We start from the raw sequence: 18855 nt of genomic DNA on the forward strand, positions 1-18855 counted from the left end.
AAGACAATAACTTTCTCAGCCTTCTTGGTTTTCTTTTTTCATTTCTATTATGAACATCAGCACTTGGTTTTTTCAGGTCCATTTTTCACAAGGAAGAAACATTTTTACCACTTTACTAGCATTACTGTAGGCCTGAGTAGAGAAAAATCCCCAGTCATATTATTAGCTGAGAGATCTTTTTCTAACATATGAACATTTGAATTACTCCTTCAGCAAACTTACAAATTGCTATGTGGCTTGAGATTTCTGGATCATTCTAGAATAACTGAATTTATTCTAAAACTTAGAATTATATGTATTCATATCCATGAATTCTAATATGTATGCAATTATTAACCTATTTGATATATTGGACATTAAACAAAGTTTTCTTTTTCTGAATAAGTATAAATTATTGGGTATAATTTTATATATTTCCTAAACTCCTCATATGGGAGAAGATAAAATATGTGCTTATCTAATTTTATTATTTGCAATGTCTTTCTTAGCTCCCAATAATACATGTGATGAAAACACTTTCATGTGCCATAATAAAGCATGCATTCCCAAGCAATTTGTTTGTGACCATGATGATGACTGTGGAGATGGCTCTGATGAGTCACTACAGTGTGGTGAGTACATCTAAAATGAATACAATTTAGAATTATCAGAAAAATTGGATATGTAACATTTTTCTTTCCTTTGTCTTTTTATGCATTCACTAATTATAATTTAATATTATTATCATGAAATTTATCTTGCCATTACATATATTATTTACCTATCATATATATAATATATACATGTATATAGCTTTCATGTTAAAGTCAATATATTAAAGACACCCAGTTAAAGTTGAAATTTTATGTGAACCTAGTGTTTTTGTAAAATATTTAAATGCATATACATGAATAAATATATGCAATGAAAAGCTGTGAACTCTATATATGCCCACGGAAGGCAACAGATTTAGTGCCCTCCCTTGTCCTCCCTGTGCAGTGCGTATGGTCCCGGTCTTTGATATGAATCTCATTGAAATCAGTGGATATAAATTTTTATGATCATTTCACCATTAAGTTTTACATTCAATATGGTATTTTAAAAGCTACATAACTCAAATTATAAATCTGAAGCAGAGATATGTCGGATTGAATATCTCCCTTCCACCAGACACAGAATTTGGTTGATACGGAGGTGAATGAGACAGAGGCCCACTTAGAGAAAGCACAGACAAAAAGGAAAACCAGAAATATAATGTAGTATAATACCATAATTTGTCAAATTGGAATAAGGATCACAATACATAGCATCAGAGCTAAGAAAATAATTCTTGAAAAAGGTACTACAGAATAGAAGCAAAGAATCAGAGTAAATCATATTTAGATACTAAAGTAAGACATTGTGGTTAATAGCATGGACCCTGGATCAAGACAGCCTGGGTTCAAATTTTGAATCTGCCACTTACTGGCTATGTGACCTTGAGAAAGTAACTTCAGCTCTCCTTTTACCAGTTTCCTCATCTGTAAAATATGTGTAATAACAGTGCTTAACACTTAGGGCTGTTAAGAGAATTAAATGGGTTTATATTTATAAAGTGCTTAGAGTAGTTTCAGGCACATAGTAAATTCTATATGCATTTACAAACACCTATAAATTGACATGGTTGAGGAATAACAATTAAATTTCTGGGAGGTAAGTTGAAGTTAAAAACTTAAGTTGAAGCTAGATTTGAAAAAATCTCAAATACATGTTAGAGAAATTGTATTTAATTATTTTGCCTCTCAGAGACCAGCACACATTTTGAAACAGGGTAATGGAATGTCACAGTCAAATTTATGTTTTAGAAACATCCTTTTCAGCAGAGTGGGAGAAATACTGCCATGGATCAAGGGGGCCATAAAGGGAAAATAGACTAGTTAGGAGGTTATTGAAATAGTTCTGATGATTAATGATGTGGTTCTGAATCAGGTTGGGAAGAGTGGAAAGGAAGGAGTCAGACTTCATTTACAATTGGATATGGAGGATAAAAGGGAATTCTAGCTTGGATGACTTGTTGGGTGGTGTTGGTACTAATGAGCTTTGGAATAGAGGAGGTTAAAAGCCAGTTTTGTTGATGAGATGTGAGATGTAATAAAGAATTTACTGTGGATCTTTTGAATATGAAGTGTTAATCAGACAATCACATAAAGTATATAGTATTTTAAAATTTAGTTCTAAAGACCAGAAGTGCTATGAGGACAAGTAATATTAATTTGGTGGCCATCTGCATAAAGGTGACATTTAAGCTATCACAAGGAATGAGAACACCTAGACAATGTAGAAAGAAAATGAGGAAATAAGAGACTGAAGATTGAAATTAGAGCTTCACCAACACTATTTTAGGGTGGAACATGAGGAAGAGGAGAGAAGATGAGAACAGCAAAATCTAGGTTGTAAGGAAGCTCAGGAGAGAAGATTATGAATATTAAGCCAGGAAACTATTTCTGTTTGTGTGGTCAAAAGCATCAAATGCTGCAGAAAAGTGAAGAAAATATGAGTCTGAGACACTTTTGAATTTGACACTTGGCATTGGTGTTTGTTATCTCTAAGAGGAATTTCAGAAGGTATATGTTGCAGAAATGAAATTTTGATTGACCAAAGATGAACTGGAGGTAAATAAGGAGAAGCAAAATTGGGGAGTATAGGGAAGAAGAGAAATGTGCTATTAAGGGTGTGTAGATGAATTTTTGTTGTTATTGGTTTGGGTGAAATATCAATGTACTTATTGACTGAGGAGAAGGAGCTAGCGAAAGAGGAAAAGGAAGGAAAAAGTGCTAAAGAAACCGAGAATTAGAACTATGTGTTTTTACCATTCCTATATAATAAGAATTTTAATTAAACACTCATTATTAAGTTCTTTTTATATTAAAATTTTGTTTATTTTCTAAGCCATGAAAGTCTTACCTCCTCCCTCCCAAAATAAAACATTTGCCCAGATTTATCAGAAAGTTCTAATAGGAACAGCTATTCTTATTGTTGACAAACTTAGGAAAAAATCCATTCTAAAACTTAATATCGAAATCAAGTGAGTTTTACTTACAAATAAACATAGATATGAACATTAGCAAATGATAGGTTTATTCTATAATTTCAGTAAAGTTTTTAGTGACTCTGAGAATCAATATGTAGGATAATTATAATAGTTTCTGTGCTTATTGCTCTAAAAATTGACTTTTAAATTTTTCTCATTTTAACAGTTTCTTTACACATTGAATGCTGCTTCCCAAACATAAACATGACATTACAGCTTTTGAGAATTATCATTATAGCTCAGAATCAGTTCAGCCTTGTGTTCTGATTCTATACCTAATCAAGCTAATTCTGTTAACTTTCATTTTGTTTTCCATTCAACAAGAAATCACTAGGATATATATAAGGTTAAAGAGAGATGGTATTGTCAAGTGTTGTTCTCTTATTTCTTCACCTAGAAACAATGAGGGCCTTGTTTCCAACTTTATTTTCTGGGTCTTAGTCCTACTTCCAAACCACTAATATCTCTTGCAACTATGATCACTGTCACAGAAAGAAATGAGAAACATTTCCTATAGGAGACATGGGTAACCCACAGTAATTGGGTATAGTGTGCACTGAGAGGATGACTTTTTAATGAATATGTATAATGTGAATTAATCAGAATGTTTATTTAATTTGTCTCTAGGATATCGACAGTGTGGTGCAGAAGAATTTAGTTGTGCTGATGGGCGATGTGTTCTAAATACTCAGTGGCAATGTGATGGAGACTTTGACTGCCCTGACCATTCTGATGAAGCACCTTTAAATCCAAAGTGCAAAACTGCAGGTACAGAAAAAAAAAAAATATATATATATATATATATAAAAAACACTATTTTTATTCCAAAGTTCTTTTTTAATGGTAAAAATGTGACTGATTTTTTTGCTAGTATTTAGTGAAAGGAAATGCAAATTATTAAGAATATGATGTTTCTAGTGATACCATGCAAGATCCTAGTAATCAACTATGTTTTGGGGCTAATGTTAGAAACATAAGTCTGTTCCAAATATATGAAGACTTGAGGCAATGATCCTGCCAAATCTATCACCCTGTTCTCCCCACTGCCAAAAACTCATTTTTTTCTTAATATATTATTTTATGTGAGGATAATTTCAGTGTAAGAGCCTGTTTGAAAATTCAAACATAAAAGAAAAAGTTAAAATTTACTGATAGTCTGTACTATTCATACTTAGGCAAAAAGAAATAAATTGCATGTCATTTGAACATTTGTAGACAAACTTGATCAACATATTACTTCACTCTTTCAAATACTGAATATATAGTTATATATTTCAGAATAAGCTCAACTACTTTTTTCTCATGTAGGTTACATGTTAATAGACTTTCTTTTAGCCTGTATGATAATGAGTAATGTTTGAGTCATCTGGTCATGTGTAGCTACAAGACCTGAACTCCTTTCCATACCTATATTTGGAAAAACTATTATTCACCACAACTGTCCTTTTTATTCCCTGACTTCAAAATGTCAGTGTTATATTTCCAGGAAGAAAACATTTTAGAAATATATACCTATTCTAGATTCTTAATTTTTAGTGACATATAATTTCTCAGACACCTATAGCTTGAGGGAAATGTCAAACTATCATTATTCTTTTGAACTCATTCATTCTTCACAATATGCGACAACCAGAAATGGTCCATTGATTTTACTATAGATGTTTATTTTGATTGTTAATTTTATGGTAAAGGTAGATTTGCAATAAGTGTTGAACAAAAAAGTAAAATTTACCCATGGTTTTCTGTACGTTATGTATAAAATATTACACTGGATATATAAAGCATTTTAAATGTAGCTATGTTTATTATAATTTTTTGACAGACATGTTACCATATTTCTGAATGTTTTCTACAAATTGTAGTGTAAAACAATGGCATGCCCTTTATGGTCCATTTGTTTTATTTTCTTTTTCCAGAACAGTCATGCAACAGTTCATTTTTTATGTGCAAAAATGGCAGGTGTATTTCCAATGGAGGTCTTTGTGACAATAAGGATGACTGTGGTGATGGTTCAGATGAGAGAAACTGCCATATAAATGAATGTTTGAGTAAGAAAGTCAGTGGATGTTCTCAAGATTGCCAGGACCTTCCAGTGAGTTACAAGGTAGGCACTCATCAAAAATAACAAATCATTTGCTATATTAGAATTTGAGATAATGAAAACTATTTAATCCAATATAGCAGTAAAACTTAAAATGTATCAAATGTTAAAACCATAGGGAGTGTCTATATAATAATGTGGTATAAAAGTTGAGAAAATATAGTTCAAAAGACAAAACAAATTGAAATATTTTTCAATATATTGAGAGAACCCAGAAAAAAATAAACAAGGGAAAACCAGTATTAGGGACGATATTACTATGTTAATAGCTGTATAAATATGTATGCCACTCTTAAGTTTCCATTTCCTCCCTCATTTTTCCTCTTGTATATCTTTGAAGTAGAATGGGCTAATCATTAATTTACTACAAATACTGGGGAATAAAATATTTTTCATATAAACAAGAAGGAAAAAAATCCCCAGAAAACATGAATTATTAGGACTGAATATGGGTACACTAAAAATAAATCATGCCTAATATCTTACTTGATTTTTGTTGCTACCATTCCCCTGAAGAGTTTGATTCACCACAAAATTGATTGACAGCAATAGCTTCTAAAAACATCTCTTACCAGTATGTTGGAATGGTAGATGCAAACTAATACAATATTGAAATGAAAAGTTGTATATTAGGTTAAAATTGATTATGTAACTATGGGAAAATCTCATTAAGAGCAATTCATTTGAAAATTAGCATTTTTAAACTGAGCAATAGCTCTGTATGAATTAGCAATAGGGCATGGCTCCTTTAAAACACAGAGGCAGTCTAATGCCAATTAGGATCATTATAGGGGTTAGATTTTGTTCTACTGAGATCTACACCAATCAAAACCCACCTGAGGGACTGTGCACATAGAGACATGGCACTTTGTCAAGAAGAAACTTAACAAATTGGAGTGTATCCAAATTTATGCATTCAGAAGTGTAAGGGGTCTGGAGCACGTGTATTCTGAAGGAGATTTATCTGAAGCAAAGATGACTTGTTAGTTGTGTTCAAATACTATAAAGGAAGTACTAGAATAGGGAGCATACCAAGTCTGTGTTGTTTGGAAGGCTGGAATTAGGAGTTGGGAGTCAGATTATGTTCAATACAATTCAATACAATTTCTGACATTAGAACTCTACACTGGGATGACCTGCCTCACATATCACCACTAAAGTGTTTCAGCAGTAGCCAACTGACTTTCTTTAAAGGATGCTGGAGAAAGAATCTATAATATCCCAAAGATGCTAAGTTATTCTAATTGCCAGCTTTAACATTCTATGACAAGCCATTCTACATAATGGTAAATTCAGCTAAAGAATTAATTTATTATTTTTAATCTCTGAATTTCTGGTATTATGATTAACTTAGGTAGGTTGATCAGCATTTTACTTTATGTAGATATAACCTAAGAGCCACAATAATCATTCTCTTCTGCAGAAATATCAAAATATCAAGAAAGCAAGATTTATAAAATATGTTTTTTAGGCCCAATATTATTGTATGAGGAAGAAGTGGTTAAATTTACAAACTTCAAACATACATGTACTCATTCACAATATATTATAGCAGAAGGAAACAAAGCAAATGAGCCAGAGTATCCCTTAATGAACTGAGTATGCATCAAATAATTTTGGCAATAAATATTTTAAAGCCCAGTGGAACAGCAAAAAATATTGGTGATATGGCCAATCAGCAAAAAATGTTTCCTGAATTCATCAAGAATATATTATAGAGTGATTGAAGGTAGCTAGTTAAAATTTTAAGTCATAGATTTATAAATGATTCTTATTTCTGTTACAAATACAGTCATGCACCACATAATGACATTTTGGTCAGTGATGGACCACATATACAATGATGGTCCTGTAGAACAGGACTGAAACAATATTTTAGTTAATTCTGTGATGACTTGTTTTGCTTATAGCTAACAGCCAAATTCCGCTTTTGTATACAAGGCTTGCTTGCTTAATGCTTGGTTGTGACAGAGAGCTAAAAACATGCTCCAATGCAGTTAGAGAAAAACAACCGCGAGTTGCTTCCTGATAAGGGGGCCAAGGCCTGATCAACACGTAAACAAGCTTGTGAAGGGCGTATGTCCCCTTATCGGAAGTAACTGGCTGTAAGGAATTCCAGCAAAGAGTATAAAAGACATGTACTCCCGCTGCGCGGGGTCCCTACCCATGGAAAGAGACCACTGCGTTGGTGCTCGGGGCTTGGACCCTAGCTAGCTAGTCAATAAACTCCTTTGCCTTTTGCAGCCTCAGTGACTCTGTCATTCTGTTCCCGGGGCCGAGGGAATCCGGCTCTAACAGTCCCGTAGGACTATGAAACCATACAGCCCTATGGTACGTTTCTAAGCTTAGACATGTTTAGACAAACAAACATCGTTACATTACAATGGCCAAGTGTGTAGTCTAGGAGCAATAGGCCATCAGAGCCTAGGTATGTAGTAGCCTATACCATCTAGGTTTGTGTAAGTACACTCTGTGATGGTCACATAATGACTAAATTGCCTAATCACACATTTATCAGAAAGTATCCCTGTTATTAAGTGAGACATACATGCATATACACATACACAGCTGTGATAAATGTCAAAATAGATCTCTTTGTGTTTAGCCTTGTGTTTATCTGTGTGTATTTAATGTCTGTCATAAGCTTGGTAGTAAAGTACAAAAACTATAGAATATCAAATGGATACCTTGTGATATGACATCAAAAATAAGCTTTAATATTATTTTAAAAGCCTACATATAAGAAATACTTGGTGCACAGCAATACCATATTTGGGAAAACTACTTTTGGTAAAAGAATATATCATCCAGAAAACCATGTTAAATCATATTGTTTTAATTACTTTGAAAGATTCTTCACACAGAAATACTTGTTTTTATTGATACGTTTAAAATAATAGCATTCCCTTTGTCTATTCTCAAGGGGCTATGGAATGAATTGAGAATTCTTGCTAGAATAGACAAATAATTCAAAAGTCTTTAATACTTCAAAAAGTGTATGTATATGATACTTAACAGAATTGCTGCTAATCATGTTCTTAGATATATACACGTCAAAGCTAATGAATAAAATAGCCTATCTATTGAGGTAAACAAGAATAAATAAAATAGCCTATCTATTGAGGTAAACAAGACCAATCATAAATAAAAGATTTAAGCAAAGGTTCAAATCAAATATTTTACATATTGTATTGATATATACATATATATGTATTTTGCTCACAAATATATATGAAAATTTATTGATGAGAAATCAAGTAAAAGCCTTATATACCACAAAATGCTTATACCATTTCAAGAGAAAAAATGTCAGCTTCTAGGTTTCTCTGTTCTAAGGAATGGGGAAAACTCCTCAGTAACCTATTTATCTTTGAAATATCAGCAGAACATGACAAGAAATCATCCTCCATATTCTGCAATAAAATGAAAATTGCTTACAAAAGCAAAATTCAGACCTTATGGACTGTGAATAATTTGCACGTTTGCGGTAAAACAAATATAATGTATCTAACTATTCAAAAGGGAGTAATAACATTTAACTAAAGCAAGAATCTTATTTTGATGGGAAGGATAATTTACCATGTAAAAATAAATGTACTTCTGGGAAGGAAAAAAGTTCTGATGTGTACGTTAGAAATAAAATAACCAATATTTGTCAAACATCACTTAAAAAGCTGTGAAGAAATTTTCTTGAGAATAATAGAAAAAGTTTGGATAGCTATATTTCTTTCTGGTAGCTATATCTTCCTACAAAATTAATGTAAGTCAAGAAACATGAAATCATTTTGAATAATGAAAAAAATTAAGATTACATTGAATATATACAAATCTCATTTTCACAAAATTATTTTGAGTGAAGGTGAGAACATTTTAAATTTATTTTCTATTACACATAGGCAAATCTCACACCTTTTATCTTCGAAAATACAAATAATTATTATTTTATTTCATTCAATTTATGAAAATTAGTATAGTAGAATTTCCCACAAATGCCTTTTGATTATTTAGGAGCAAAAATATTTTTGTTAAAATAAGGTAAATGAGGGGTGTGCTCAGAGCACGGGGCCTGAAGAATGGCTCCTCTGTTTATAACACACCCAACAGGAATCTGGGTTCACTGTGATGAGGGACACAAAACTTGTGGCCTCCCTACGAACAAATGCCCTACATGTGAAGAAGAAAAAAATTATATAATCTAGGTGGTTGGTGTATGGGTGATCACTGTATAATTCTTTCAACTATACTGCATGGTTGACAAATTGCTTAATAAAATATTAGAAAATTAAAAAAAAATAAGGTAAATGAATTGGGAGGAAATTATCTTTTTATACATATTCTCTTTCAATAAATAAAATTTTAAAAACTTACTGTAAACCTTAAACTTTTGTTTATAGAATTGTATATTATAGTAACATTAATCAATTTTACTTTCATGAAATTAGTTTTTCATAAACATGTTTTTATCCAAGATGTCTATTTGATATAGCACTTCTATTGGACTGACAGTAGGCATTCAAAGTGATTTTTAGAAACCCCATTAAAATGAAGCTGCATCTTGTTTCTTTTTTTATTTTTAATTATTATGAGTACAAAATAGTTGTATACATTTACAGGGTTTATAATAATGTTTGAGAGAAATTCAACACATTCTATAAAATTTCCTTTTGGTCGTCCTAAAATGACCCTTGAATCAATGCTGCTGTGTGTACTAATCAGACTTCTGGCTTCCTGACCACGTGGTCATGATTTAATTCCCAGTCCTTTCCACTGATAATTTCTCATATCATGTCAGATTTCTGTTTTCATTTTCTTGTTTTCATTTTCTTGTTTTAAAAAAAATTCTTTTTAAAAACTGTGGTAGAAAGTATATAACATAAAATTATAATTTTAACCATTTTTAAGTGTACAGTTCAATGGCTTTAAGCTTCTCATTTTCTTTGGCCATAGTGTAAACACCATTTCCTCTTGGCTTACAATACAGGTGGCATGATGGGTCTTCTCAATGAAAGTAATATTGTTAACAACTTAAATATGATGGGGAGAGTTTGGGAAATCAGCGGTAGCTTTTGCTTTCATTTAAAACCACTGGCTTGCTAGTGGGTTCTAGAGATTTAAAAAGTCCATTGTAATTGCTGAGGATTATTAAATAAATGTTGGTATAACTTGTTAAAGGTAAAAGTGTTAAAGCTTAAAGTGTTTCATTCCTTATAGATATTTACTTATATTTTGAGCACTTTCAGATGAAATTGATGTTATTTTATTGCTTACTCTCCAGATATTAAACACTTTTCTTGTACTTAATAATTCTACCCCTCAATTGTTTGCTGATTATTTAATAATGTGGACATATACCACTTTAATATCTTTCAGAATAGATGCAAAGCCCTGCCATCTGTTTTATCCTCAAATGATTCACATTATAAAATGTTTACTATGGATAGCAGTAACTTGAATAGATAGTAGTAACTTGAATACTAGTTACTTTTAACAATTCAGTGTTCTTTTTCAACTCACCATCCCACTCAATACTCACAAGTGCTTTTGTTCAAAGGTCACTAAGTAGTATCAATAAAAGTTAATATGATTATAATCATCTGGCCAAGTTTAGATCCATTTTCTATAACACTAATTTTCATATACCACTTGGTAGGGACTGCGACTAGAAAGCCAGTGACCAATCACAGAACCTCATCATCTTCAGGAATGCAAACACATAGATGGCATGATGTTTGTACACAAAAAGTTGACATGCCACTTAGTAAATATCACATATTATCATCAGAAAGACATGATGAGATGCTGAAGGAAAGATATGATGATACAAATTGATTTAATTGTTGAGAGGGAAAAAAAAAACTCTGTGTTAATATTACTGTTTAAACAGCAGCACGTCTGGGTGTGGAATTAGAACCCAGTCAATATTTATTGATTGAGAATTCCCATGTGTTAAAAAGTATGGTAAGTCCCAGCTCTCCTAATGGCTTTGTCTAAGTGATTTCACCTTCATGCTTCCAGATTTCTTATCAGTTAATTAAGGACAACAATATCTACATTATAGATTTCTATAATGTTCCAATGAAATAAAATATGTGACAATGTTAGAAATATTCAAAACTCCACATAAGGATTGAGTCTTATGATTGTTAAAATCTTGTAAAAAGACAATATAATACAACAGAAAAAGGACAAAAGAAGTTGGAAGTTTGACTCTGTTTTTGCTTTGCCATTCTCTAACTACCTGGCTTTATTGCTGTCAACTAACTTTTGCAATCTTGCCAACCTCAGAAGATCAAATGAAAATATTTGAGAGAGTGCTTTTTAAACTTTAATTTTACAAAATATATGTAATTCTTATTAAAGATTAATTGCTGGAGAAAGAAAGACTTGTATTTATCTATTCTTAAGTGCTTTTCTTGCTTGAGTCAAGCTAAAAGGATATCCAATAGTAAAAGACAGTGACAATGATAAGAATTGATTATGTTCATTTTTCTTTCCCCAGTGCAAATGCTGGCCTGGATTCCAACTGAAGGATGATGGTAAAACATGTGTAGACATTGATGAATGTTCTTCAGGTTTTCCCTGTAGCCAGCAGTGCATCAATACATATGGTACCTACAAGTGCCTCTGTACAGATGGGTATGAAATACAACCTGATAACCCAAATGGCTGCAAATCACTCTCAGGTATCAAACTGAGCTTGCCCACTGATCCAACCTCAGTTATACTTATGGATCTTGAATTTTATAGCCGTTCTTATTGAATTTACTCTGCCTTGATGTTTCTGAGAAATCAAAATTCTCTACTTCCCTCAATATGGAAATCTGTCAGTCTTATTTTGCACTCTGCACACACAATGCTCTGTAATAACAGTGCATTATGGTCTTGTGAATTATTAAGTGGTTTCTAGAGTTTGAGTGCATACAAGTAAAAAGAACTATCTCTAGCACTGCTTCCTGCTGAAGCACATGTTCTTTGCAGCAAATTTGGCTGAGACTATTAAGGAGCCTATTGTGACAATGTTGTAATATTTTTTCTTTTCTGCTACACTACATACACTCATACATACATGATAAGGAAAACAACAGGTTAATAATAGTAATAATAATAGGCAACAATAATAATAATGTCAGTTATATAAGACTATTTAAATTCTTCCAGTGATTCAGCAAATATTGTTAAACCTCTGTTTATTGCAAGTAATATGTTTGACTGTAAATTAAAAATTTAATAAAGCATGGCCCATAACTTTAAAAATATTGTAATCCATTAGGGGAGAAATCACATACATTAAAATGATACAAAGCAATATATGATAATGACTGCTAAATGGGCAGAAAAGTGATGAATAAGGGGATTTCTATCCCCCTTAATTTTTTTTTGAGTATAATGAATCAAATTCCAATTTGTATTTGATGAATCCAATGTCAATTTCTCATATAGATGTATGTCAGTGACAACATTTAAAACATTAGATGTTTTTATCTACTTTCATAAAATAGATATCAGGAATATAAATTGAAAATTAGTTGTTTAACTAGTTAAAACTTTGTACATTATGGAGAAAAAAAATAACTCTTTTCAATGTTTCATTCTACTGTCATTTTTGGCTTGAAATATTCTTCCCTGACTCAATTTGAGGATTATTTGGAGCCTCTTGTTCTATCTACCAACCTACTTTTTTTTGACTACTTACTGCTCGCTACATCATCTCTTCAGTGACATGGGATAGGAAAAGATGAAATCTCAAACACAGTCAATGTTTTCATTACTTTAAACTGTCATAAATGATTATGGAGAGGAAGTGAATGCTAATAATTACAATTTGGGTCTTGTTATTTTAATATGTATCCGTGTCATAGTTGTTTGTCATTAGCAATTATAATTAGAAACTAATATTAATATGATTAGATTCTGTGTTGAGAGATATTCCAGGCCTCAATTTGGCCTCAACAAGAAGACTGGAATGATTGATGGAGGTGCTGTCAGGGACAGTGGAAGCGAGTGTCCAACATGAGTGATGTGGTGTGTGCTGAAAAACAATACCTCACGTATTATGTATTAATATTAACTGAAACTAAAAGACAAGTGGAGAAAGTAATAATTTCAAATAAATTAAAAAGGACAATAACTATCAATGATTTACAATAAAATCCACATAAAATTATATAAAGCGATTATCTTTTTAAGTGTTTTTTTTTTCTAATTTCTGTCAACAGTAAGTTTGCTCATTTGGCAAATAAATATATGACTGTATCTTAGAAATGAAGGCATTTAAAAAGTTTGAACACATTTTTTACCAAATTGATCTAAAATATAATAATTGAGTATGTGGTAAATTGGCTTTAAGTTATTCAAATAGGTATTTAAATAAATATACTTTACAAAACTTTATGAATTTCTTTTCTATTAGAAGTCATTTTATTTCTAAATAAATTCTGAAGAGAAAACCAAACTAATGGTTTAAAAGATTTTCCTACGTATTGAGCATGGTCAGATCTTTATCATGCTCTTTCCTAGATTCTAAAACAAATGAGCTACTATACACATTAGGCAAGCTTATAAGAAGGAAAAAAATACTATTAAGGAATTAAAAATAAGACCCAGGAGGAATGGTAAAATTAATAAAAATTTTAGAACCTGGAATTCAGAAATTGTATAAGAGGAAAAGAGTAAATGTATACAATGATGCCTTTGGTCTTCACCCAGGTCATTGTGAGAACATTAGCTGTTTGATTATCAAGAAAGGATTTTCTGATCATACGTTGGTTTAACTGTACTGTAGGTTTCTAAGAGAGTTGTAGATTATCTTTTTCTAAATTCATTAAAACAATCGGATTGTGACAGCAAATATTTTCCACTAATTCCAAATAAATGTGCATGTCAAGAAAATTGAGGGTAAGAAAGGGATGCACTTAGAATTTTCTAAATTTTCTGTACTGCCTGGGTGTGTGCTGCCTTTTCATTTTACTACCAGCTAGGTTGCTCAGGATGACTTTTTTAATTGCTAATCTCCCAGAGCAGCCCTACATTTGAATTCACATTGCTGCTAAGCTACACTGAAAGTTTGCAGAGTGGAAAACCATAAACATTAAACGTCTAATATGTTCTCTGTCTTGGTGTTTAGATGAAGAACCTTTTCTAATTCTTGCTGATCATCACGAGATAAGGAAAATTAGCACTGATGGCTCCAATTACACACTTTTAAAACAGGTATGACATTCCCAGGATGATTCCATAATGTTTAATGTGTGTACGCCAAGTATGCATTAGAGCTGTAGGAATACCTAACAATTAGAATTTATGAAGCACTTACTTGTGGATGCATGCATGTACCTATATGAGATTACCATAAACTTTGCTTTGTTTATGAGCAGGTGATGTTCCAAACTTGCCGTATCACATTATATCACAGAAAGTAAAGATGGCCAAATATAATTAATGAAGGGGAAAAATTATCTCAATAATATCAAGATTAGAGAAAACATAAAAATCTCTTTTAAAGTATTTTGTAGAATACCTAAATTGTTTTGTCTACCATTAGGATTTAAAAGTAAAAGTATCTTTTCAGAAATTAAAGTTTCTGTACATAGAACCAGGAAGTAAAACAGGATTGGTGGATACCTAGCTATTAAAATTTGGAATTAACTAGTTAGCAAAAGAGTGACTGTAACCCAGTTCTGGTTAGAAGCTATACAGTAACATGTTTCAGTCTTACGTTCTTCATCCCTCACCCAACCCACTGCAAGAGAGTCTGGGGTGATTTGCTTTGATTTTTGAGTCCTCTTCTCAGAGTTTATTTATATGTGTTATTTGAGCTGAAAAGTTATGATTTCCATTTTATAGTAGAAAAGAGAACTTTGAATTGCTCACCTTAACTTTTTGTTTTCCTCCCTGTTTGCAGGAGAAGAAACACAAAATCTAATCATTAAAACTAGAGTGATTACTACATGGACTAGAGAAATTACATACTGTTAGTTGTAGCATATTTTTAGTTGTCAAGTGAAATATTTTCCTTGGAAAGATCTGTTCGGTTTGTATCTCTTCTGCTACAAATTTTCCTTTACCCCATACTGTACAAGAGTGATACAAACATGTGACAGCCCTGTCTAAAACATATGCGCCCAAACTAAGGTTATTTTTTGTTTTTGCAGTACGTTTATGCCAGTATTAGGTATAAATGGTGTATTTTTGGCAACATACAGAATATTTACTTAAGTGAAATTATTTTTGCTACTCAGTGATGGATTTCTTCACTGCTATTGTGAGAGTTTCATTCATTTTGCTTCAGGATTCAGTCTTATTTTAAGTGCAAATATTTACTAGTTAGAGGAATATTGACTTGTCCTGACAGAGTTGAATTTTCTAGTTCTCCTCTAGGTCACAGGTTAAAATGAAAATTTCACATGAAAATCCAGATTTTTGGCTACTCATGAAAAAATAGGAAAGTGTAGCAGTGCCGGCCTCTCATTCTTGATTGGTCACAATCCGCGCTGTATAGCGGTTGACACATTGGCATAGATAGCACCATGGTCTCAGGTGGCACCAGAATCTTCAGACTGTCCCTGTGCTTGTGACATGTGTAATTGCTTTATTCCTGAATATCTGTGAGGTTTAGACTTTTGCTCTTGAGTTTGGAGTGTGTCACTAACATCCACTATATTATACTGCTTCTCTAATTATGGATTCTTAGGAGATTGGGTAAAATATAGAATATTTTCTTGCTGTTGACAAAAACTAAACAGAATTCTATTAAAATATAATAATTGGACAACTATCTCTTTAAGGATAAATAATATAAGATAAATACATAGGGATAAAGTTTTAAGTATACATAACTGCTTCACAATGGAAAAATTTTTGCTGCCCAGTTTCCTACATTCTCTAAATTAATGTCTTTTTCTGTACAGTTTACTTCTAAGTTTACATCAAAATTACAAGATATTGACAATTATGGCTCTTTCTTGGGATATGTCTTCACACCCCCTCTAAAACTCCCAAGTTAGGTGTGTCAGTCATTAATTTCCCAGTATGGTTTCTGGAAAAGGGACATGTTTATTTTTTCTTTATTAGTTTTTTCTTTTCTTTTTTTTTTTTTTTATTACATTCTGACCTTGTAAAATGTGCTTGTCACTTTAACAGGAGAGAGTTCTTTCTTTAAAATACTCTATTTTAAGCTCAGTTGAACCATGAGTTGAACTAATATAGCAACAATATTCATTGTCTTCATGAAAGAACTGTAACAGAGTTTCAGTGACAGCTCCTTGCATTATTTTCCAACCCTGTAGCTCAGGACATTTCTACTGGTATCACTTTTGTTGCCTTTCATGGGTAATGTGTTGTCAGAAATTGATTTTAATGAGACAAAATGTTTTTTTTCTCTACGCATCATTTAAGTCTATTACATATAACAATACCACTTTAATGCACACTTTAGTATAGTTCTTTTTTCCTGCTGGTATCATTTTAGACTAATGCCAGTCAATAATACCTAAGTAGGGATGAGTTTCAGACACTTTTCTTAGTGTAGTGTTTATGGGTAAGAAGAAGGAGTGAGAAAGATGAGGAAATTCATGAAGTCTCTGAACACCTATGTCTTTGGACGGTGATTGTTAATGGTGACCATGGAGTAAGGAAATAGAAACCCAAATAACTAAAGACAAGTCTTACATCCAGTTTTGCCTGTGGGTTTTTTAAAATGTATCATTTCTGTCAGGGAACATATTTTTAATCACAATTACATCATAGCATTATAGAAATTTTAAAGGAGTTCTAGGCATTAGAAACCATTATGTTTTTTACCAGAGATTCTGTCTACATATGCAAAATGAAGTAGACCACTGAGGTAATTATCTCTCTATACTTTCAGCCAAAACAAGTGAAAACAGAACATCCTTGCCTTAATTATTTGGAAGTTTTATGTGTAGCTGATTAGGAAGATTGATGTACCCCAATATCTTGAATTTTATTCTCTTTGTTTTCAATAAAAATCTCATAAAGTTATAGCAACTTGTAGAATTTTTCTTATGCTACATATTCTACAACATAATTGTAGCAAGGCTAGCTATAACTTAAATTCATATACCATATTTAGAAACTGTACTTTAATGTCATGGATTTTAGGAATGAAAATTAATCAAGTACCTTTCCAATGTTATCCAATTCAATTCTAACAGTGCCTTTATTCCAGTAAAATTGTAGAGAGAAACAAAACACAATTTCCTAAATTAATCATCTTGAACCAAAGGGTGCAAATCTTCAGCTACAGAAATGAAAGAAGCAAATAGGATTTTGATGAAACCAATTTTCAGCTCTGAAACCACTGGAATGTCTCTAGTTTTCAGACATTATTTTGACCATGCCCCTGGCTGTTTTAATGTTCCTTGCATATGATTCTGCAAAGAGAGCATTGCACTGTTTTCTGTGGGGATTAAGGGTAAAGCTGTAGAAAAATGACCAGCTTGGCTAGATAGATATGTCAGAATTCAGAGCTTCAATTTTTCTGCATTTACAGCTTTAATTTATTATAGTTGACTTGCTAAATTTGGAATTGGATTTTCATTATCTAAATTGATTATTGTAAGAAAAGGAATAGAATAATTCTGCCCTGACTGGAGATTGTGAGTAAGTCTTTGCTAAACTTAGAGACAAGTTTCTCTCTACCTTTTCCCTGTAAAGCTTTCTAATATATCCATCTGAATTGCCAAGCCATAACAGAATCCCAAACCATTTACATTAATGCTATGGAGGGAAAAGCATTTGAACAGAAAGGATATTGTACAGACTACTATTGAAATGGATTTATTAAACCTTCTTCAAACTTGTCTGGAACATACTCAGTTTGTTCTCTAGAACCTTGATTCATTTTGCAGAGATAACTTCCTCGATATGTATGTTTAGGTACATTTAGTTAAGGAGTTCTCCAGTATTTAGCATGTGAATGGATACTTAATATATCTTTTGAGTCTGTGACTGAACATTAGCTGCCCTTTTGTTAGCATTTATAGTCATTATTCTTGATTAATAATGTTAGTAAGAAAGATACTTGCATTTATTCATCTGAGCTTAGTGAGGAATTTGCACTGAGTCATGTTACTGCCTTGTGCCTCTTTCACTTCATGACCAATGACATGAGATTTTGTGAGGTTAGGCTATTTCAGGTTATCTTTATAATTGGAGGCTCAAGAAAAAGAGATTGCTCATGTTAAAACAAATAAAATTGTAAGATTTGAAGCTATAATTGTAACACCAAAAACAAAACAAAACAAAACAGTATCTGCCAGAACATCATCCTCTGACTTGCTACTGTACCCAGGCCATCCTTAGTCTAGGATATCCTTGGAAAGAAAGAAAATCTGAACAGTAATTATTAGCCGTGACCTGACTCTTATAAAGAACTATATAAATATAAGGCAGTGTTATGATGATAATCAAATTTCAAATTTTGAGAATAGATACAGGAACTGAACTCAGAGCTGAGAATTACCTTCCTTCTTAACTCTCATCCCCAAACCAAACCAAAGTAAACAAAAATAACTGTCTCCCTGAAGACACTAATCCTTACTGACAGGACAATAGCTACTTTTAAATGATCCTCTAAAACAGTTTGAGACTTAACAGTAACTTTAGGGTGAATATTGATGTAAACATTCTCTACATAGATACAAAGATATGATGAAGACATTTTGGGGCTTTACCAAATGTCTAC

General features: G+C 32.1%; 1 protein-coding gene and 1 non-coding gene across 3 annotated transcripts in view; both read left to right on the plus strand.

The window, feature by feature from the left end:
* Window positions 1–18855, plus strand: part of LRP1B (LDL receptor related protein 1B) — a 1768615-nt gene that overhangs the window by 1507328 nt on the left and 242432 nt on the right. For both annotated transcript variants that reach the window (XM_069473041.1, XM_069473049.1), the window contains exons 53-57: window positions 489–611; window positions 3677–3817; window positions 4966–5153; window positions 11650–11833; window positions 14275–14360. In XM_069473041.1, the coding sequence (XP_069329142.1) occupies window positions 489–611; window positions 3677–3817; window positions 4966–5153; window positions 11650–11833; window positions 14275–14360 (722 nt within the window). The remainder of the gene's footprint in view (window positions 1–488; window positions 612–3676; window positions 3818–4965; window positions 5154–11649; window positions 11834–14274; window positions 14361–18855) is intronic.
* Window positions 9194–9322, plus strand: LOC138388085 (small nucleolar RNA SNORA11). The gene has a single exon (XR_011234070.1). It is a non-coding gene; the product is annotated as a small nucleolar RNA SNORA11 (small nucleolar RNA).

The sequence above is a fragment of the Eulemur rufifrons genome, chromosome 1 (genome assembly GCF_041146395.1).
Source record: "Eulemur rufifrons isolate Redbay chromosome 1, OSU_ERuf_1, whole genome shotgun sequence".
NCBI lineage: Eukaryota > Metazoa > Chordata > Mammalia > Primates > Lemuridae > Eulemur > Eulemur rufifrons.